This window comes from Alosa pseudoharengus, unplaced genomic scaffold (genome assembly GCF_046254945.1).
Source record: "Alosa pseudoharengus isolate Yale_2024_CS ecotype anadromous, Long Island Sound unplaced genomic scaffold, YU_APseudo_1.1 YU_APseudo_1.1_scf_23, whole genome shotgun sequence".
Taxonomy (NCBI): Eukaryota; Metazoa; Chordata; class Actinopteri; order Clupeiformes; family Clupeidae; genus Alosa; species Alosa pseudoharengus.
This window is the reverse complement of record NW_027468685.1, coordinates 12,140,217-12,161,968: the sequence shown is the minus strand read 5'-3', so window position 1 is coordinate 12,161,968 and position 21,752 is coordinate 12,140,217. Positions and strand designations below refer to the sequence as shown.

Here is a 21,752-nt window from a genome sequence, read left to right as displayed (position 1 = left end):
TGAATAAGGGAACAGAGAGCTGAGCATTACCAAAGAGATTACCTTCTTATACCAAAACAAACCATTCAACAGGAGAAAAACAATACTGTATTTTGTTGTCTCTGTACTTGTACTCTGCACAATCACAATAAAGTTGAATCTAACACACAGAGATGGGTTTTAATTTTCAGCATCAGCAATTTCTTGAATTTCCCCTGGGGATCAATGAAGTATCTATCTATCTATCTATCTATCTCAGCAACTGAAACATCACTTCAGAGCCACCCCAAAGCAGCGTCACAAAGCAGCAGTTAATCTTTCTGCAATGTGTACAGTTTGTGTGTCTGGGAGAAATGGCTCTGTCGGTGAGCCTACTTACAGTAAGTCTGCAGTGTGTTTGCATTCCACCTGTATTGACATATATTTTGTATGACGTGCGTTTATAAGTGTGGCGTGTGTATACATCATTGATGGACTTACTGTGTATCGAGGATCATCCGGGTGCACAGCTATGGCCACGTCTCCCAGCATGGTCTCTGGCCGCGTTGTTGATACACACACCTCGCCATCTAGCACACACAACCATGCGGGTAAACGCACAAACCTCCTCTTTTAGTTACACAAGAAACAATTCTAAATACCAGGGCACTTACCTTGTCCTTCAACAGGATATGCAAATGTAACTATTGTGCCAAACTCAATGTTGCGCTCATAACCAGGAACTGACAGAAGTGTCCTACCAGGCAACTGCTTGGAGTCTACCTATTGTCAAAAATAGGTTTAGATATTTTAAAAGGCAGCAAATAAAACCGTAACTAAAATGCATCGTAGATACGTAGATTGAAACAGATTAATTGCAGATAGACAGGGTCAGGAGGCGTAGAGATGGACATACCTCTATATCAGATATGGCCGATTCCAGAGCACAGCTCCAGTTGACCAGGCCTTCAGAGCGGTAGATGAGACCAGAGTCACTCAGACGCACAAAGGCCTCTGTCACAGCACTGCTGAAACCCTACAACACACACACAAACCCAGTGTACACACATCAGTAACACACTGGCCTAACACTAATGTGTGTGTGTGTGTGTCTGTGTGTGTATGTGTGTGTGTGTGTGTGTGTGTGTGTGTGTGTGTGTGTGTGTGTGTGTGTGTGTGTGTGTGTGTGTGTGTATGTCTGTGTGTGTGTGTGTGTCTGTGTGTGTGTGTGTGTCTGTGTGTGTGTGTGTGTGTCTGTGTGTGTGTGTGTGTGTCTGTGTGTGTGTGTGTGTGTCTGTGTGTGTGTGTGTTTTGTATTTCCATCTCTATTTAGGTGATGTGTACATGTCCAGAGCCCTGCCTCCTTACTGGGTCCATGGTGAAGCAGGCTCTGGTCCAGTCCAGGGAGGCTCCAAGTTTCCTCAGCTGCTCATAGATCTCATCTCCTTTACTAAAATTAAGATTTTTTAACATGGACATCATACAATTATTGACTTTCACTGATGATTAATGGTCAGGTGAACAATACAACACAGAAACAGAGTAAAAAAGGACTGGACAAGGAGGCTGGGACTCACTCATTTTTCCAGTTCCACACCTCCCGGAGGAACTCCTCTCGGCTGTAGTCTTGCCGACGCTTCCCATGTTTCCTCAGCAACTTCCTCTCTACTACAGACTAACACACACACACACATACACACACACACACACACACACACATAAACACATGTTTACGCTCATGTTCTGAACCACACACATTGTAAATTGTAAGGAGAATTCCGGTGTGATATTGACCTAAAGTGTATTGAAACATGATATGCATTTCCACTGAATTTTTGGAATCTGATCCCTTATCATACCTGTTCATTCGTACTCGTCGCTTGACTTATCGTGACTAAATTCAAGATGGCTGCAAACGCTAAACTTAATGAAGATACTGTCTATATAAATCGTCTTGTAAGTAAACTACCAGTGCTTTTTCAAAGTTCTCAATGTCTCGTTTTAAATGTCAGGGCCCTCGGAAGTCTACTAATGAAGTGTGGAGATACGTTGAGCCTCGTAAATGGTGTAAAACAGTGATTTATTTGCATGGCTAGGCCGATGCCCGAGCCACCCCCATTGAAAAATCTGTTGGTAGCATCGGCTAACTAGCACCAGATTTCGGAGTGCAGGGGACAAGCTGAGATGGGCTATGAGACATACGTTCACACTCGGTATCATGTTTCAACACACTTTAGGTCAATATCACACCGGAATTCTCCTTTAACTGAGTCAAAAAAAAAATACTTCATGAAACATATTGAGCCAGTCACACACCTGTGTAGCAATTCCGGCATGATCACAGCCTGGTACCCACAGCACTTTGTAGCCCTGCATCCGTCGCCTGAATAATAAAAATATGAAATGTCACATATTCTGGCCTGGTTGTCTACAACACTACATAGTATACATGGACTGTCCGTGACCTACGTAAGACAAACTATGCCACTGACCAGCGGGACAGGGTGTCCTCAATTGCCACAGTCAGGGCATGGCCCAGATGGAGAGATCCAGTCACGTTGGGGGGAGGGATACACAGTGAGAAAGCTCCATTGACAGAATGTGACAGTTTCCTCTGAGAAAGAGAGGGGGGGGGGGGGGATCAACTAAGACAACATCATCTTAACAAAACACAAAATTGCTGATATAATAAGCATGTCAAATAAAAAGGAATGACATAGCAGCCAGCATCTCTTTGACATTCCACACCAAATTGTGTTGTGGTAGTAACATGCATATAATGAAATACAATGAATTTCATGGCAAACTCTCTTACATGGTGCTCTGGGGTAAAGAACCCTTCTTTTTCCCACCACTGATACCAACAGGACTCTACATACTCTGGACTATAGGCCTGAGGAAAGGGCACAGTGGTGTCTGAGAGACAGAAAAAAAACAGGATCAAAGTGAGTCAAGAGCACTGCGAACTACAAACAACCCAGTTTAGATCACATGTGTCACTGAACTGACATTAAACATGAACATGCATTATCATCAGTATCATTATTTTTTGGCCACAAAAAAAGATAAAATGAGACCTTTCTTTTCTCCTGGTACAGTGGAAGCGCTGTATATTATCCTATCCTTTTCAGTCCATTTTATGCCTTCATTTTCAACACCCTGCAAGTGTCACTGAGTCAATCAACTGTATGCCATTATGGTTTTTCAGGGGTAATACAAATTGCATGTTTGAAAAGTGCTGCATAGTGAGTGCAATATAAGTAGTGTGTCCATGACATGAGTTGGCTATGTGGCAAGTTATTTATTATAGTGTGTGTGCTGAAAAAGTCGTCATGCGCCTTTGTGAACTGAGATTCTTTCAAGGTCAGTTACCTTGGTTAGGATGGCTTTCTCTCTCTCTCGTTTCCGTCTCTGTTTCTCAGCCTGAGGCCGCAATGTGGGATTGGACTGTTGGATGGGGGTTTTAGGACTCTGAGAACAGAGTCTGCAACCCCACACTCTCCACACTCGGTTTGTCCCACTTTGCCGGATCCCCAGTGGCAGGTTACACATGGGATTCCACATCCCCAGACATCTAATATTGTCTTGAGAGAGAGAGAGAGAGAGAGAGAGAGAGAGAGAGAGAGAGAGAGAGAGAGAGAGAAAGAGAGAGAGATGCTAGATGCTAGATGCTCATAATGCAAAAATTACCACAAAAGAAAACTGGAGGGGGCGTTCTTGATATGCGTTGTCCCTGGATGTGACACTGATCACCTCCGTCTTGTATTTCATGAGCAACTAACGACCAAATATTTTCTTCTTGGGTATATATGCAGCGAAATATGACTGATATGAATGACAGGAGATACATGCATGAGAATTTGGCTAATATGACATATAGGCCTACCTTCTTAATATGTGCAGTAGGGCGCAGACATGTTGGAGGAAGCTGTCATTCTGAAACATAGCATTCTAGTACATCGGCATCCATATATTTTTCTGGTGACTGAATAATAAGTAGATCTCAGATCTCGTCCCTGAATCGATACAAAACGATAGTAACATCCAACATTACTTTACCAATAAGTTACGTTAACTTATGTGGTGGAATCACATGTTAGCTCTATGAGACAGTGTGTATAATGTATATGTAGCACATCGAACACAGATCTGAGAAACACCCCTTCTAATGAACGGAAGTGGTCCGTCTGTGAAAGTTGTTCGATCAGAAGCAAACTAAGCGCATAAACAATCAACTCATGCAGTACCACTGCTTCGACGCACTGATTACGCGAGATGATACAGTAGCGGTAGTAAATTGGTGGAAGCGCGTGTTATAACACAACTAGCGTTTAATAATTTCATTTTGTGACAGCAGAACACGTTTCAGTACCTAACTGATTTGAAAGAGAGCAGTACCGTTAGCTGGCTAACGTTAGCAGCCATGGCGGAGGTCCCAGGTACTTCTAACGTTAGTGAAACGATAACGGAGACGGTCCAGACCAACACACCGCCACCGCCCCAGCAGGTACATAGTGCTATATTGCTATTTATAGTGGGCTGACATTTGTAATTCATTACTTTTGCTTTGGTTATTCGGTTCACATACCGTTTCTGTCATTCTATTATTACATCTCGTAAGCTATTTCATTGTGAGCTTGTTGCTAATGTTAACTATCAAGCTAAAACGAAGTGAGTAACGTTAGCTAACTAGCGCGAGGCTACTAGTTTGCAACCTGTCGTTAACGTTATCTAGGTTGCCATGTAGCGATCCGCAAGAAATAATTTCACGATGTGCATGTAACTAACCATTACATTGATTAAACTGCGATCGCTTTTACTTATTGGATCGCTCGATTGGTAGATGGGCATATTTTGACTGATGACAGAACAATGATGTAAACCAATTCTTGGTCATCTTTATTTAAAAACAGTGGTTATCAAGCTGAACTTGAGCAAGATAACCAATCGTGAATATGTTATTCAGGAGGGTCGAAGTCTGACCATAAAACTCAGGAAGCGGAAAACTGAGAAGAAGGTGGAGTGGTCCAGCGACACGGTTGACAACGAACATCTGGGCAGAAGATCATCAAAATGTGAGTGTCAGACGCAGGCTGACAGTCCTTCCAGTCCAGCTATATAGACCGCGAGGCTATTTGCATAATCGTGCACATCAGTTCTAACATAGTGTATATGAGTACTAAGCCTATAAACGTCACTCCCTCTCTTAGAAGAAAAAAGGCCCTTGATTCTCTCAATTGTCAAATCTTGTATTCTGAGTGAATGTCTAAAATGCCTGTTCAGTTTTGCTGCATTTAGTACAGCACCAATGAGGTATCGTGCTCACAGCTTCACTAGAATATTTGAGAGAAAATTGTTGTGTAATGGAGTCTTGACTTAGTCACTATCAGCAGCAATCCAAAACAGAGAGGGTTGAAGCGGAACTTGATCCAGTCCCTTATCTATAACTAGATTACCTTTGTTATGACCTCTATAAAATGGCAATGTGTCTAATGTTCTTCATAGATGTCTGTGTTTATGTGGATGCCATGCCTTCTGTCCATAATAGAGGGTGTGTGTACTCTTGTATCCTGAATGTGTATCACTGTTGTAATGCTGTCTCTAGTGTGTAGCAAATCTTTGTTTTGGAGAGGTTCCATGACTGTGTGTATATTTGTGATCTGCAGGTTGCTGTATATATGAGAAGCCACGTCAATTTGGCGAGTCGTCCACAGAGAGTGAAGGGGAGGACGAAGATGGGTGCGGGAGTGCACATTGCATCATGGGCCATGGAAGCCGGCACAGAGAGGGTGGAGGAGGAGGCGGCGGTGGTGGTACAGCTCCCCCTAGCTCTGGAGGTCCACACACCCACTGATGCATGTCAGTGTAGCTGGTGGCCGGCTGGTGGGGGTTTGCAGTCTGTGACCGTCATAAAGATAGCTCTACTCACCCCTCATTGCACTCAGTCATAGCATTCCCTGGAGAGAATGAGAATCACACACAGACACAGGCTCTGATGCAAGAGAACCAAACCGTTTTCACAATCACAATGCTTCGGATGTGTGTGGCAGGAGAGTAAGGGTGGGGTGAGGTTAAATAATTGTACATATAGGTCAGTTTTGCCTCTTTTTACATAGTTGATTTCCCTTATTATTTATTTGTCTGTCTTAATATTAGCTTTAAGTAGAGTGAATTTTAGTAATTTCATTAGATGGCGCCCTCAGTGGGAATGTCTCCATGCCGAGCATCTTGTGCTTCAAGAGGTTTGGATTGTTTTGGCCTCCTGGCCAAGTGCCGTTGGCACTGTCCCTGTGGTGATGTTCATCTTATCACTTTACAATTTAATATGACTGAGAACGTTGAGTTCTTTTGCACACCTCCTTGGGACGGGTGTGTCAGAGAAAGCCCACAGGGTCATCAACATAAAAAAAGTAGCAAGCTCCCGCACACTGTCCTCATTTGCAATTGTAACTTTAATTTGCAACGTTTCGGTCATATGACCGAAATCATCATCAGGCAAACATTGCAAATTAAAGTTACAATTGCAACTGAAGACAGTGTGCGGGAGCTTGCAAGTTTTTTTTTACAACTTTAAATACTGAAAAAAAAGAAAAACCCATTAATATTACTACTCTATAACATAACGAGCAACTCGAGACCATGAAGAGTTGACCACATTTGTGAATTCCCTAACAGCTTTGCATGGACACAAGCCCTGGCAACTTGCTGCAGACTCCACATAGTTCTGACAATCTGTGTGCTTGATACGAGTGTGGCCTAGCTTATGGCTTAGTGTGTTAAAGGTGCACGCTGCACCTGTTGTAAGTATATAAACGTTTGATTCCTAAAGCACTCATCTGTAATCTGATGAGGCTTCACCCATGGAAGCAGAGAAGAGCCTGAGCAGCTGGCATTAATATATCGGCCCGTTAAACAGTGCTGATCTTAACACATTTAGATTCCTTTCAACTTTTAATTGTGAGACAAAATCTATATAAATAATTCAGTGATCAAACATGAGACTTTTCCCATTTTCACGTATGGACAGACGGTGGACTTGGCTCTCGTGGGCAGACCTCCCTATACTCTTGTCTTAGCTCTCACACATGAACACAAATCTCAGCATCTCACACACCACCGCTTTTAAAAACAAAACTATTCTGACAGGGTAGTCTTCAGATTGGTCTCTCAGACGGAACCAGAGTTCATCCTAAGAACATCACATGACATTTGAAACTTCCAGTCCCAGAGCACTGCTAAGCTGAGTTAAGGGCCAATGAATATGCTACATGCATGTAGTTCAGGGTGTGGCTCTGCCCTGCACCAGACACAGCCTGGGTGTGAGAGTCAGTGTGTGTGTATGAGGGTGGGTGCATGGCTAATCGCTGTCTGAAATGGCGTGTTTGTGATTCATGTCTCCTGCCCAGCTTCGGCTGGACTCTGCCACCTGGTCATCAGTGTTCCACATCTGACTGCTTAGCCTCACACCACAGGAATCTCCTACCAGTATATGCCACCATTTTCTACAATAAAACCTGCAGTATGTATGTACTCTGATGTTACTTAACAGATGATGCACATGTGTGTATATAATGAAAACATAACAGATTTAATGTGAATAAAGAGGTTTGACCTGTGATTGTAATTTTGTCTGTTCTAATGCATTCCAAAGGATGTACTGGATCCTTACCAATTTTGGAAAAGCCCAGTTTGGACATTTTTGTAGAACTTAAGTGCCACCACCTGACCCTCCGCCTTCCAGATTAATCTTTTAAGGGTAGTTGGGCTCAATTAGATGACATATTTAGCATTACAAAACTAGGAGGCTGAGTGAGGATAACTGCTGTCTCCAGGGCACTGTTGGTATAAATAAGTCAAGTAAAGAGCAGCCATTTCCAGCCACTTGTTTTGTAGCCATCAGCAGGTTTATTCCAGGCTATTGCCTGACGAATGCCAGCAAGCAAATCCCAATGGCTCATCACAGTCTTGCATAGTCCTATCGCCACAGGAATGTGATATGAGCCCAAAGGAGCAAGCTCAGTCTAGCCCCTTGAGCCAATTCTGAGGAGTTTGCAGTGAATATCAGATTAACACTAAACAATTGTACATCTGTTCATCTCTGTGATCCATCAGAAACCAAAACAATTCAGTCACATGCACACTGGAGTGACGCTTATCTTTATTCACACTCGGTCCAGAACACAACTGGGCTCAGAACAGCATAACACGTTCACCTCCTCTTTCTGTACCTTCCTCTCTCTATCCACCTCTACAATCTCAACCTCCCCCCAAAACAAACAAATGTTAACACAACATCTCCGGAGTCACCACACATGTGTATGCCTCTTGCATTTCATTTCAGCAGTTAGTCTGCATTCCTAAGAAATCCACAAGGTGAAAGCATATGAGGACACAAGCAGTTTTTTTTTCCTTTTTCAGAGACTTCAGTGTGTTTAAAGTATTACAATAATACAAGGATTAAAAAAGAGATTCATATAGAAAAGAGTTTAAAGCTTAGTTCTGTGCGCACAAAACAGTTACATCAGCCTTAAACATGCATAGAGGTTAGATTAACATAAAAAAGCTATATTAAAACAAAAAATGTGCAAGAAATAAACAGTAAAAAAGATATTGTGCTGGTTATAGGTAGATGTGGTAACTGTATACATGTGATACAACACTGTAACTGAATGACTGAACTTGTCTTCATGGTAAATATAAACTGATAAAAATGCAACAATACAATGGGCTACTGCATTAGTCAGTAAGGCCATTCCATTCCAAATGGAAATTAACATACCACCTGAATAAAGACCCTGCTTTAAAAAAATGTCAGTTGATATATTACAGGTTTTTGTAAATAAAATGATGTGTAATATTAGTAGGCTGTAAAGATCTTAGTGTGTGTGTGTACTCTTGTGTGTGTGTCTAGCTATTACTGTTAGGACATGCAAATATAATAAGCCTATGGCACATGAACAAACATACACATTTAGGACAAAATCCCCAAATACCTTTCCCACAAAATGAAAACAATTCATACCGATGGCAGCAAAAATACAGCAGTACACCCCAGCCTTCTATGTCTACACAAGAGCACTGAAATCAGTCTATCAAAAGGTCATCAAATCCATTATACCTCCGTCCAAGTTGTCCAATGGTTAACTCAACGTCTCCCCAAGGGGAACAAAAATTGGGGAATAGAGACAAAAACACATGCACGCTGGCCGACAGGCGGGTCATAAAATGTGTCGAAATCACAAGGCAATAGTGGGACAAGACACGTGCAGAGACTGTGGCAGTGGTTCTATTCTTCTCCTGTATATGCAGATGGGCTTATACATATCAAACAGAGTGCTGGGCATCAGCAGGATCCATAAATGAACAATCAGCAGAGCTGGTGGGAAGACTGCCAGAAGATGAGAGGGGAGTTCTCTAGCGAAGAGATCTGGAGGCTGTAGCTCAAGTCATTTGAGTGTAAGACAAAAAATAAAATTCCCTTCTTTAAAAGGTGTCCTTTCACAGAGATGCTTTCTGTGCTATATGGAATACTTAAATTATGTCACCATTGTGGATGTAAACTGGAACTCCTTGCTAGTTTCCAGTTTCATATGACCCAAAATTCCTTATAAATGGATATATAAAGTGAACCTGCTAAAACTGCTGATCTACCCAAAAGCTTCATGAACTCATAAGTAATGGAATAGATTTTAATATGAACAAAATGTGTGATGTTCCAATTCACAGCTTGTACCGAACATCTAGGGCAAGTAAAATAGACAAAAGACATACACATGGAAAAAGCTGGTAGTAGTGTGAGGTTTTCCTTTAAGTCACGTTGAAGAAGAGTCTCAATCCTTTCCTCGGAGCAGAAAGCTGCAGTGGCTTTGTGACGTGCGCCAAGTTAAGTGGAGTGTAGGTCATGTAGAGCTCTAGGCAATGAGGCCCCTGGATGGAGCACGTGCAGAAGCACCAGGATCCAGTCAGCCTGTAGAGACAAGTACAGACAGGAGAATAAGAGAAAACTCCTGACAATCATTAGACACACACACACACACACACACACACACAAATGGCTCATCTATTTCAGTTTCCACCAGTCCTACAAGGAAAAAATAAGAGAATAAGCACATGGGTAGACAGGACGGCAGATAACGTTAGTAGGCAAAAAAGACCCTGTACAACGGTCAGCCACCTGCTTCTAATAGTCTAGCAGGCAGCCGGTTTGAGCAGGTGGCCTCAGTGTTGTCAAACATTTTCTACAGCTGGTGTGTAATGAAATCATGCATAGGCCACTTCATTGGCAAGCATTAAAAGAATGTTTAACGGCTAAGCAGATTTCTTTGATCTAATTTACCAGCCCTACATCCTAACTGCTCTCCTTGAGGTTGCCTACTTCCCGAGGTCTAATTTAGGATCAGTTTGGAGGTAGAACTGTGTTAGTCTATTCTCAGGACCGATTCAGTAACACTCTCCCTCGACACTCAATGGGCACAGAAATCAAGTGCTGCATTAGTGTTCTGAAGGGGCATTCAATTTATTTCATTATTTCTGTCCAATGCTCTCCTTGTGAATTGAAATCATTAGTTCAGGCTGTAAAGTCCATAAGGCTAGCACTGCCCTGCTGAAGTGGCATCCATGCAACATCATTTGTTCAGGTTGTACATTACAGTAGCACTGACCATGTGAAAAGACATCCATGTAACACCATTAGTTCAGTTTGTTTTCCAACTAACCTCATAATGTCATGGCCATTGGTTTCAGCTGCATGCCTTCAAAGGCCCATTCAACGGGGAAAAACACTTCTCACTGCAGCTTGAATTGACAATGCCTAACACAAGCAAAATATCCAACTCACAAAAGTACACTATAAACTTGTTGCAACCAGCATTCCCAGTCAACATTTATTCCCTGGTTATGAGAGATAGGCTGTGTTGGAGACATTTTGATGTTTTATGCTTTTATCAGATAATGTGGGCATGTTGTCGTCATGATTATCCTGGGAAAAAAAAGTTATGTTTGAATAATGATAATCTGCTCTGCGTAGGTGTTGAGCCTATTTCTGAACTAAACATAGGTGATCACAGATGAAGAGGCACCTTCCACACAACACTCACCTCTAATCAAAGTAACTTAGTCTTAATCTTTCTTCTGCTGCTTTCCTCCATGCTTGGTTTCTGCATGTCAGTCTCGACCTCCAGTTTCTTCTCACTCGTCTCCTCCACCTCCTCCTGTTGTCCTTCCTTCTCCTCCATTTGCTCCCCCTCTCCAGTGATGACACTCTGGCGTACGCTGACGGAGATGACCAGGCCCTGGATGATCCCGTACACCAACGCAAACTGCGGCAAGAATTCTTGGACCACCCACAGGAGTGACGCCATGCCAACGGCGGAGACTAAGAACATGGCCATGCCGTGCAGCCAGAGTTTCAAGGCGCCCTGCACCCCCAAAACGTCCAAGAACACACGAGCGGGGAGGGACACCGCCCAGAGCAGGCCAACTACACACAGATCGAAGAGATGTCGAAGGAAGTTAAAGCAGATGTCAAAGTGCTCTGGCAAGATCTCCCCTTCCCAGGACCGTGAGAAAACACTAAAAGACGAAGCCTTCTGGAACGGTGTAGGGGATGGGGGTGGGGTGTCATAGTCTGAGATATCCCCGTCCACCTTATCATTGTCCCATGAGCTTTCTCCCCACCCCGCCACCTTACGCTGCCAGACTCCATCGAAGGCGGCCAACTTAGACCAGGGCAGGTAAGAGGTGGGCAGCATGGCGTGCCACCACCGTGAGGCACTCTTCACTGGGGGTCTGCTGTCACACTCATGAGTGCCAAAACCTGCTCGCAAGTCCTCAACTTCTCTGTGCTGTACTGTCTCCTCTGCTGCCTCCCAGTACTCCTCTGTCAGTGCCTTGTGGTAAGTCTTCTCTTTTGGCGCCCCCCACACCCATGACAAGACACCCCCCCAACCCCAGCTGGTCCTCGGGCTGCTGTCATCCATCACACACTTCTTGGGGCTACCTTTATCCCCCCATGGCCGGTAGGCCAGGGTAGGGCGCACCCATCCCCAAACCCGCTGGGTCACAGACGTCATGACAGCCCTCCTGGCCGCTTGGTCCTCTCACAAAGAAGACTGTATAAAAGATATTTTAAAAAAAGTTGCTTTCAATTTCAGGAGGAATGGTTTTGTGTGTTTAAAATTCATAAAACGGATTAATAAAACAATAACTAACATTAGAACCAATACACGTTAAACGCAAAAAACAGATACAATGAGGAGGATTAAACTTTCGGACCGAAACAAAGAAAAGGTTACACCCTAACATTACATGTCAGCAACGAAATTATATACTTGGGCGTGTGACCACTAGAAACTAGCTTCTAACGATACGTTAAACGTTAACGTTAGCAAGTCGACCTTTCGGTGATTTCGCCCGATAAATTAGCCCCTTGACGGCTAACAAGATATTTGTAAATGCAAAAGTGCCCAATACGTTGCATAACTACTCTTTGACAAGGCATTGAATCCAGTGTAAGGGGAAGGGGTGACTTACAAACGGGACTGTGCATTACCAGAGGCAGACAACTTTGAAATCAACCAAAAAGTTTTCTCGACACGTTAACGTTAGCATTAGAACCTCAAATTTAACCCTCAAGTAAACATGGAAACGTTCCATCCTACAAGCTATCCGAACCAATATACATTTAGTTAATTCAACCACCTTAAAGGCCAATGTTCACTGCATGCCCCTAACAGCTTCTGTTATTTTATGCTTGAGTTAAAAAAAAACTATTTACTTTTTCTTACCTCCAATGAGCAAAGATGCTAACGATTCGGTCACAGAAACTTTTACGGAGATCTGTCCTCCAGGAAATGTAACCGACAGCGCATCATAAATCACTAGCGGTAGATTACAACGTTGCTGTGTTTATTTTTATATTGTCTGGTTGGTTTTAACTGTTAGGTTCTCTATTAGCATTACATAAATTGTATCCCACACGTGATAGTGAAACCAGTGTATTCCAAGGTTTGTTTACCAACTACGAACTTACGTAAACCATCAAATATTTAACACAAAAGCTAGCCAGCTAGCTAACCTGACGTACGATTAATTCGCCAGCTGCGCCACACTAATAGCTACCGATGTTAAACATGTTATCGCCACTTGACGGAGGAAATACAAGCTTGCCACTCCCGCTGTTACAGGGGGGGTCATTCGCATATTTTGTGCATGCATCAAATATTAGCTTCTGGAGCTGCTAGCCATGCCAGGTAGGTCGTTCAACGTGACTCAAAACACTGCTGAAACCGGAAACAGCTGGGTGTCTGGCGCAGACCTTAATGCTAGTTTACCATTAGCTCTAGCTATAACCACCTTTTTCACAGGTTTCATATGGAACTCAACTCTGCTTATAAGTTCACTTAGGAGTACAGTATGTATATATATATATATATATATATTCGTAAACGTGGCTCCACTCAATTTGTGATATGAAGCAATTGCCTTCATATAGGCAATTGCTTAGTAGTCAAAAACTTAACATACATGCAGCTTTTCAACATTTACTCTTCTGTAAATATATCAATATTTCTTTACACACACACACACAATTTCAATTAAAACAAACACACTATTACATTTAATTCACTTTATTAGTCTTAGAGAGCTGTTAATCCAGTTAACTTCATGGACACCTTCCTGTTGTAGGAACACACCTTGGAGGGGGGAAAAGGGAAGACTCAGCAACACAGGTGGACTGTAGGTCATTCAATAAGAGCATAAGCAGGATCTCAGTGCGCTGCGAGAAAACTTCATTTGCATTCAGTAGAACCAATAACGCAATCATCATAGGCAGAAAACAAGTGTTCCCCCATCCTTATTAAGATGGTTTGTACCTCATTTCAGACCAGGAGCTTCAACTTCACTGCAGTCAGTCTACACCAGAACAGAAAATATACATATTAGATTCCCAATAGAATTCAAAAGGAAATGTATGAAACTGAGTGTGTTCAGTGCACTGTGAAAGAGCATCAATGTAATTCAGAGACTCTAGTCTGCAAAAAATCATCATAACACACTGTTGTGGTGGGGTTGATTAAACAGATTATTCACACCTTCAAAAGGCCCATCCTGCTTTGTCCTACAAGACTCTGTAGACAGAAAATATACATATTAGATTCCCAATAGAATTCAAAAGGAAATGTATGAAACTGAGTGTGTTCAGTGCACTGTGAAAGAGCATCAATGTAATTCAGAGACTCTAGTCTGCAAAAAATCATCATAACACACTGTTGTGGTGGGGTTGATTAAACAGATTATTCGCACCTTCAAAAGGCCCATCCTGCTTCCTCCTACAAGACACTGTAAACAGACGTCACAATTAAGTTAGATAAACACCCCATTGTCATATGCACAGAGGCCACTTTCTACTCGAACGTTCACTATTCTGCAAGCCGCTTTGGATACAAGTCTCTGCAAAATTAAATGTTCTTTGATCTGGTGTAGAGCTTAGATCGGGCCCAAAAAAATCAAGCCCGACCCTACCCGAGCCCGTGCACATTGTGCCCGAGCCCGACCCGGCCCGACACGTTAACTGTAATTATGAGCCCGAGCCCGATTTAAACCCGACATTTTTTAAATACGTGGGCCATTATAACTGACGTTCTCAACTACAATTCCGAGCTGTTTGAGCTACAGAAATCCGTTTAGAGGACATTGAGATGACAAAAGGCAATGGCATGACCATGGCAAGCCTGCTTCATGTTCATCTTAAAAGTATTTTTGCTGTCATAGGTGAACATCGTGCGCACTTAATGCACGCAACAAAGCATACCTGACAAATGCATACCTCCGACTTTTCTCCAAACTTCCTCGAAGTTATTTCTCCTGTTTTCATTTTTTTTCTTTACATCTTCAAGCTTCACGTTGCACTTAAGCTACACAATACAGCACAGCAGGCCCGGTGTGATGTGTGCGAGTGGAGAAGCTGCGCATGACACGTGTTGCGCAGATGACATTACAATTGACATTTTGTAACTCTGAGCCTAACTTGTATAACTTTGTATACACTTGTTACTTAGGCCTACTTTGATAAATATAAAATATTTCTGAGTCTGACTATGGCATAGCTTTAGCTCCCCACCCAAGTAGGCTAATGATTAGAAAGAAAAAAAAAGCAAGCTTGATCAAGGACCCGGCCCGGCCCGAGGATAGTGGCTGGAAATATCGGCCCGACCCGGCCCGAGGGTCGGGTCGGGTCGGGTCAAGTTCAGGCAGAGAATCTAAACTCTAATCTGGTGGCAAGACCATCCTTCCACTGTCCTTTCATTGTTTTTTCTTGTGAATAAGAGTGGTATGGGTCATAAGATGGTGATACCTACATTTCCCTATTGATCAGTAAGGGATTCATTTTGGTGGGGGGTGTAAAAGTCATAGCAATTTTCACCAGAATTTTAATACACATGCATTCATTTTTCCAGTAAAGGAGTTAGTCCTCTTAATGATAATTATACTATTAAAAGTAATCTGAGGGCAGGCAACTTTAGAAGTTGCCTACAAAAATGCCTGAAAGGAGTAAAGCGGCATAGCAATTTTCAAACCCTTCAAGTATCAACAGCGCATTTAAAACACAATTGATATACATGAAGGTGAAAGACACCATTTCAGAAGAGGCATTTGAGATTAATTTTATGAACAAAAATTCCCAAAGTACTTGAAAACAAATCTACATGCAACATACCATCGTGGGAATTCCTCCAACCAAGCCCCATGACAGCTTCTTGTTGCAGGAAGATACCTTTAATGGGAAAAAAAGGGGGAAGACTCAGCAACAGGTGACTGCATGTCATTCAATAAAAGCATAAGCAGGATCTCAGTGCGCTGCGAGAAAACTTCATTTGCATTCAGTTGAACCAATAACGCAATCATCATAGACAGAACACAAGCGTGCTGTGTGCCCCCCCTCCCCCTTTATAAAAGGCTATGTACCTAATCACTTCAGACCAGGAGCTTCAGCCTCACTGCAGACCACGATACCATCCAAGTCAGTCTACACCATAATAAAAATATATACATATTAGATTCACAAGAATTCAAGAGAGAACATCTAAAACTGAGTGTGTGTTCAGTGCACTGTGAAAGAGCATCAATGGAATTCAGAGACTCTAGTCTGCAAAAAATCATCATAACACAATGTTGGAAGTGGAGATGATTAAACAGATTATTCGCACCTTCAACAGGTCCATCCTGCATCCTCCTACAAGACACTGTAAAGACATCAAAATTAAGTCAGTTAAGATAAACACCCCATTGTCATATACACAGAACCTTCTGCTTGAATGCTATTCTTTATTCTGTAATTCGCTTTAGATAAAAAATCTGCTAACTTAATGTTCTGTGATCCTGGTGGCTAGACAATCACTCCTGTCATTTTATTGTTTAGTCTTGTAATAGTGGTATTGGTCATAAGATACTGGATACCCAAATTTTCCTATAGATCAATAATGGGCTCATTTTGGTAACAGTCACACTAATTTTCACCAGGATTGTAATACACAAAACATGATTTGACTTCATGCTTCCAGTAAAGGAGTTTGAGCTTTTAATGATAATTCTACTTTCAAAAGACACTTAAGACATTAATTAAATGGAAAAAATACTCATAAATATTCACCACAAATCTGCATGCAACTTACCATGATGAGAATACCTCAAACCATACAACTGAACTCCACCATGTTTTGGAAGGTCTGTTGACTTCAAGTCTGCAAGGGGAACGAAAACCAACGTTGGCTACAATTTCTGACATTTATGTCAATAGAAAAAAAAAAAAACACATATTTGGCGTTCAGTGCACTGTGAAAAGCATCAAGGTTCTTCAGAGACTCTAGTCTGAAAAGACTCATCATAACACCGAGTGTTTTAACAAACGAAGACAATGAGACCAGCTTACCACAGGATTGTACACGGGTCGTTTGAGCCCATGGTCACGGGGGCCTCACCAGATCAGGTCGCTGCAACGATATTTATAACATTATTTCTACTCAACCACGGCAGTCGTGTATTGCTGTACAATATTACGCATGTTTTTCAGTGCACTGTGAAAGACCATCATGAGGTATCAGAGACTCTAGTCTAGTAAAGTCATCATAAAACACGCAGACTGCTAAGTAACTGGCCTGCTAACAGCTAACATTTTGGCTTGATCAAATGGAAGCTCACCGCATGTCCACCACGTGCGCACTCACTGTTACATAACTTACTGCAAGTATGTGGTGATCTCGTGGGGTGTGACTTGCTATTAAGTGCATTTAAGAAAAAATAAAGCGTCAAAACTGTTAGCTTTTCGAACATTAACGTTACACTCTCTGCCAATTCCCCTTTCGACTCATCACGAAACCAAGGAAGGGTTAGCATAGGTAAAGCTACACACGTCCAAGTAACGTTATAAAAGGGGACGCTTACCATTTCAAACGACTCATGACATATTTCATGATATCAACATCTCTTGACCTCGCACTGTCCTGACTAGGGCCATCTCAGAATGAAAAAAGGTGCCCTGAAACAACCTCATGGACACGGTGAGCGGGAGAAGAAGGATGTCTCATAGTTTTTGCGCTATTTATATCATCAGGGACCAGTGACGGAAGGGTCCTCATGTAAGGTAAGAAAGAAGTTGCCTGCATAGTTTTCATTTGTCCGTTATGTATCTGTCGGTCTATCTGTTGGTACATTAATTTGTGCACAATGATTATCACTTCTAAATAATGTTGTAAGGCGATTTATGCCATTATCGCTTTTAACTTAATATGAAAGGTCAGTCCAACAATACTGGAGAAATGAAAACTCAGGCCCAGTGGTGGTGCTAGAATTGTGGATGGGTGCTATGAAACTCGATTATTTCAGTGCAGACATGTAATTGATTGTAATTTAATATTTTTAAGGCTATAGCTTTACTTTAAACTGTTAATTGTAGTTTTGACGTTTATTAATGTTATTGTAAGTCACTTAGGGACATTAATTTTGTCCGGCATCACTTCATAGTATTATTGTATATTTCTCAGTCTTCTGTTTTCATGATATCTCCCAAGGGTGTTGAAGGATCTTCATCAAACTTTTAGTTAATCACTATAAATGCTAGATTGACTAATTAGGCTCTCACGGTCAAGGGGTTAAAGGTCAAGGTAAAACATGTCAAACTATGTTTATGTGATACTTCCCATTCTCAAGGATCATTGAAAGGATCTTCATCAAACTTTGCAGGGGCTTTGCACAGATCTTCATCTAACCTCATAATTATCGAAATTATAATTAATTAGGCCTTCTGTATCTGCACTGGTTAGGTATTCAAGGTAGTGGGGTTGAAAATCAAGATCACCTGAAGTGGGTTAATGCTTTCAATTGAGTTATTTTTAAGTGGTCATTCAATATGAACGGAAAATTACATTATTTTACATCTCCTTAACATCAGTGAATGAAGAATATGGATTTAAATTTGTTTAAGGAAGGCAAACACTTTATTATTATATTTGACTGGAAACAATTGGGTAAAGAAAGGGAATATATACTTGTTAAGAATAATAATGGCCTAGGCTTCAAATGTGCCTAAGTGCAGCATGTGAAAATCCTGAGGAAAAAGGATCGTTTGCGAGTCTTCGGTCCGGAAGCAGACACGGATGGATTCATCTCATCACACGGCATACCAGGGGCAGGGGTCTCTGATTGCTTATCAGCTGGAGAAGCAAATCCACATCATCAATGAGAAGTTAAAGAACATTTGCAACTAATTATAATACCACACTATATTAAACTGGAAGTGAAACATTTTGATGTTTACATGAATGTCTCATAAAACTTACTTGAGTCAGAAAAGGCATTGGTAGGAGACACTTTCTTGCTGCCTCTTTTTGGCATCTAATAGTTTAGAACAAAAATAAATGTTATTCAGGTGACAAAGTTACCTGCATCACGGGAAAGGAACAGTAGTAGAATTGGACAACTGTGAGAAACATGATAATAACATATAGCATTGTTAATGGCATCTTACCTTCATTTTGAACCTCATTTTTGGCATCTTCAGTTTAGTGCTCCCTGTTGGGCCATCCTCTGCTACAGGCACCAGCTGAGGGGAGGGTGGAGCATTCTGGGTTGCCGGGGGATCAGTTGCTTCACCACCCTGGTGCAGCAATTCCTTCCTCAATGCCGTTAGCAAAACGTTATCAAAAGAGACGTCTTGTGTCTCCACAGCTCTCTGAAGGACAGTCTCTGGTCCAAATTCCCTCAGGAGGAACTTATCCATGTTTCTAAATATGGCCTGAACCTTTACATTGCTTGGATAAGTGTGGAAGGTTGGAGTTCCTGAGGTACTGCTGAACTCAGAGAGAAGCTTCTCAATCAGCTCTCGGGAGGAGTCCATCATATCGGCTGAAGCAGTTGGTTGGTCCTTGATTTTGGCCAACAGCCTTAGCATCAGAACCGTGACCAAACAGCCATTGTCACTGCTGTCTGAACCAACCATATCGGCCATGGTGGAGGGGCTTCCTGTACTTTTCTTCTGCTCACTGTCACAGACTGCTTCATCTCCATCAGTTATGGCATCTGACAGCAAAATGGTGAGTCGATCAGAGGCTTTAGAACTTGATGGTCTGCTGGTTGAGCCATGAGGCTCCTCATCTGCACTGCATTGCTCTTCTACAGTGGGGACAACCTTAGTCTGATCGGTATCTCTGTCCATTTCCACTGTTGATTCCTTGTGAAGGACATCCACGACTTGGCGAACCATCACACTGGTGAACAGCCCTAACATGTTTTTAAGTTTTTGTGATGCAACTTTTGAGTCCTTTGCCATGTCCGGCTCAAAGCTTACAGTGCCAGATCGGGTGCTTTGGCTCCTGGGGGATGATGCAGCGGCGCCTCTGACGTCGTCCCCTGCATCAGATAGAGCAGATTCAGAGTATCTAAATTCTGCAAGGAACCTCTGGATCAGTCCGGAAAACAAACCACCAGAGTGGCCAGGGCTAGTATCAAGTAAAAAGGAGATTTCTCCTTCAGTAACAGTTCCATCCATGTCAGGTGATAAGATCCTGGGTTCATCAGAAGATCTGACGCTAGATGGTCTTTTGTTGGACAAGCTGGCCTGGTCATGTCTCTTCAGCTCCGAATCAACTATGTCCATTACTTGGTAAGTCATCACTTGGGTGAAGAGGTTGGCTACTTCATTAAATGTACGTGAAGGAGACATGCCTCGATCACAAGTTGCAATGTGAGATTGGGAAGACTCCACTGTTTCTAGATAATTAATGTTAGCAGGCAACCTTTGAATCAGTCTGGTCATCAGGCAGCTGCAATCAGCTTTGTCCAGCCCAAGAAGAGAGGGCACAGTGGAGGGACCTTCGGTAGTGGCAGCATCAGCAGATTGGGAGCTACGTGGACGACCACTGGCATAAGAGCCGGAGAGTGTGCTTTGGATCCTGGATGAGAACATTGTGGACGAAGCAACATCTTCATTTGTATTCCATTCCATAAGGGGGAGAAAATATGGCTGAAGCAAATTCTTGATTGCATCCCCAGCGTAGGTATAAACTAAATTAGATGCACTTATAACCCGTTTTGGAACTGTCTTAACCTTCGTAGTGAGGACAGAATCTGAAAGGCTTTTACTAGCAGCCACAGGAATAGAAGCTGGGCTGCTGTTCTGGAGAACACCCTGAATCTGACTGACAAGGTTGCTGGCGACCTTGTGAATGTTTCCACTGGCTACCAGTCTTTCAAGGATAGCAGTGATGCAGATCAAATCATGGGCCTCTGTGTGGCCAGAGGACTCACTCACAGAGCTTGTAGCATCTGTATCAATGTCTGAGACCTCAGAGATCACTGGGTACCATGCAACCGATTTACGCAACGTTTCCAGGGCCCCTTTCATTCTGCGCACAAGTTCACTCACAGGACCACCTGTGATTTCAGGTGAAAAAGACGAGGTGCTTTCACTCGCAGCACTTTCATCTGTGAAGTCCGCATCAGTCACCAGTAACTCAGGAGATGTGGCCAGTGAGCTACGGCACAGCACTGATGAAGGAGACCTTTAATAAAGATACAAATATTGAGATTGGTTCCAAGTGTTTATGTTATGTTTACAACATTGCTTCATGGTTCACCTTTTAAGATATACTCTCACCTAATTAGTAGCCTACGACATTCAACATAGTTTCCATAAGTGTTTGTTTCATAATCCATTTAGCAAATTTTACTTATTATTCTTGATTCTGCTTGACTGTACCTTTCAGTTGAGGTGGCGTCTGAGAGGGTAGTGGGCGTTGAGGCTGCATCCTTTGCCACACAGACATACGCCGGCAGAATTACTGTGATGGAGCTAAGGCTCACTACTTTCAAAACGGTCATGCACAGTTCTGTAAACTGTGACCTCGTCATCTGTGGTCAATGAAAAATATGTTATATATACAGTGCCAAAAAAAAGAAAATGGACTAACATCTCCCTAAGGGTAATAAAAGTTTGAAAGGTTCAACTAATCTGCCACACTGTATTGTTGGAACAACAGTACTCACAGGAGATTGCAGCATGCTGCTGAAAGCCCTCCACTCCCTAAGAAAAGAAAAAAAGAGGAGGACATTTTAACAGCAGACCTCTATAAACTTAAAATCGGTATTATTTCAGGGCAGGTGAATCATTGTTGGATTGGCTTGTAAGCAGCAAAACTCACTCCTCAGTAAGATTTAGGATGTATTCCTGTAAATGAGACAGGTGCCTCCTCTCCTGAGGTGAGCATATGGCAGATCCTGAGCTTGAGCCATCAGAGTGT

General features: G+C 42.4%; 3 protein-coding genes and 1 long non-coding RNA gene across 7 annotated transcripts in view; 1 reads left to right on the top strand and 3 right to left on the bottom strand.

Moving 5' to 3' along the window:
- The window catches only part of vars2 (valyl-tRNA synthetase 2, mitochondrial), a 14,433-nt gene extending 10,333 nt beyond the window's left edge, over window positions 1-4,100 (bottom strand). Inside the window, exons 1-11 of the mRNA XM_076301532.1 lie at window positions 3,845-4,100; window positions 3,331-3,542; window positions 3,036-3,117; window positions 2,774-2,874; window positions 2,451-2,572; window positions 2,275-2,341; window positions 1,536-1,633; window positions 1,327-1,408; window positions 875-994; window positions 633-741; window positions 460-548 (exon numbers count right to left, since the gene is read on the bottom strand). Of these exons, the coding sequence (XP_076157647.1) occupies window positions 460-548; window positions 633-741; window positions 875-994; window positions 1,327-1,408; window positions 1,536-1,633; window positions 2,275-2,341; window positions 2,451-2,572; window positions 2,774-2,874; window positions 3,036-3,117; window positions 3,331-3,522 (1,062 nt within the window). The 5' untranslated portion in view covers window positions 3,523-3,542; window positions 3,845-4,100. The remainder of the gene's footprint in view (window positions 1-459; window positions 549-632; window positions 742-874; window positions 995-1,326; window positions 1,409-1,535; window positions 1,634-2,274; window positions 2,342-2,450; window positions 2,573-2,773; window positions 2,875-3,035; window positions 3,118-3,330; window positions 3,543-3,844) is intronic.
- Window positions 4,101-4,168: 68 nt separating this feature from the next.
- Window positions 4,169-7,582, top strand: ppp1r11 (protein phosphatase 1, regulatory (inhibitor) subunit 11). Its single transcript, XM_076301531.1, has 3 exons — window positions 4,169-4,465; window positions 4,925-5,033; window positions 5,625-7,582. Exons 1-3 carry the CDS (start codon window positions 4,382-4,384, stop codon window positions 5,810-5,812), a joined length of 381 nt encoding a protein of 126 aa, XP_076157646.1. The 5' UTR covers window positions 4,169-4,381; the 3' UTR covers window positions 5,813-7,582.
- Window positions 7,583-8,094: 512 nt separating this feature from the next.
- Window positions 8,095-13,266, bottom strand: cunh6orf47 (chromosome unknown C6orf47 homolog). Of its 3 annotated transcripts, XR_012990662.1 has the most exons (4): window positions 12,744-13,266; window positions 11,055-12,068; window positions 10,674-10,768; window positions 8,095-9,925 (listed from the first exon to the last, which is right to left on the bottom strand). XR_012990662.1 is itself a non-coding variant. In XM_076301530.1 (3 exons), the coding sequence occupies exon 2, from the start codon at window positions 12,027-12,029 to the stop codon at window positions 11,061-11,063; it is 969 nt and encodes a 322-aa protein (XP_076157645.1). In that variant the 5' UTR covers window positions 12,030-12,068; window positions 12,734-13,264; the 3' UTR covers window positions 8,095-9,925; window positions 11,055-11,060. The 3 variants fall into 3 exon arrangements, 2 of the variants coding, with proteins under 2 accessions (XP_076157645.1, XP_076157643.1); XM_076301530.1 differs by lacking the exon at window positions 10,674-10,768 and having other exon boundaries at window positions 12,734-13,264; XM_076301528.1 differs by lacking the exon at window positions 10,674-10,768 and having other exon boundaries at window positions 12,744-13,261.
- Window positions 13,267-13,570: 304 nt separating this feature from the next.
- Window positions 13,571-17,527, bottom strand: LOC143140552 (uncharacterized). 2 transcript variants are annotated; one of them, XR_012990661.1, is made up of 10 exons: window positions 17,401-17,527; window positions 16,889-16,949; window positions 16,632-16,700; window positions 16,167-16,202; window positions 15,925-15,985; window positions 15,677-15,733; window positions 14,263-14,298; window positions 14,052-14,087; window positions 13,833-13,872; window positions 13,571-13,652 (listed from the first exon to the last, which is right to left on the bottom strand). It is a non-coding gene; the product is annotated as an uncharacterized LOC143140552 (long non-coding RNA). The 2 variants fall into 2 exon arrangements; XR_012990660.1 differs by having other exon boundaries at window positions 13,571-13,872.
- Window positions 17,528-21,752: the final 4,225 nt, after the last annotated feature.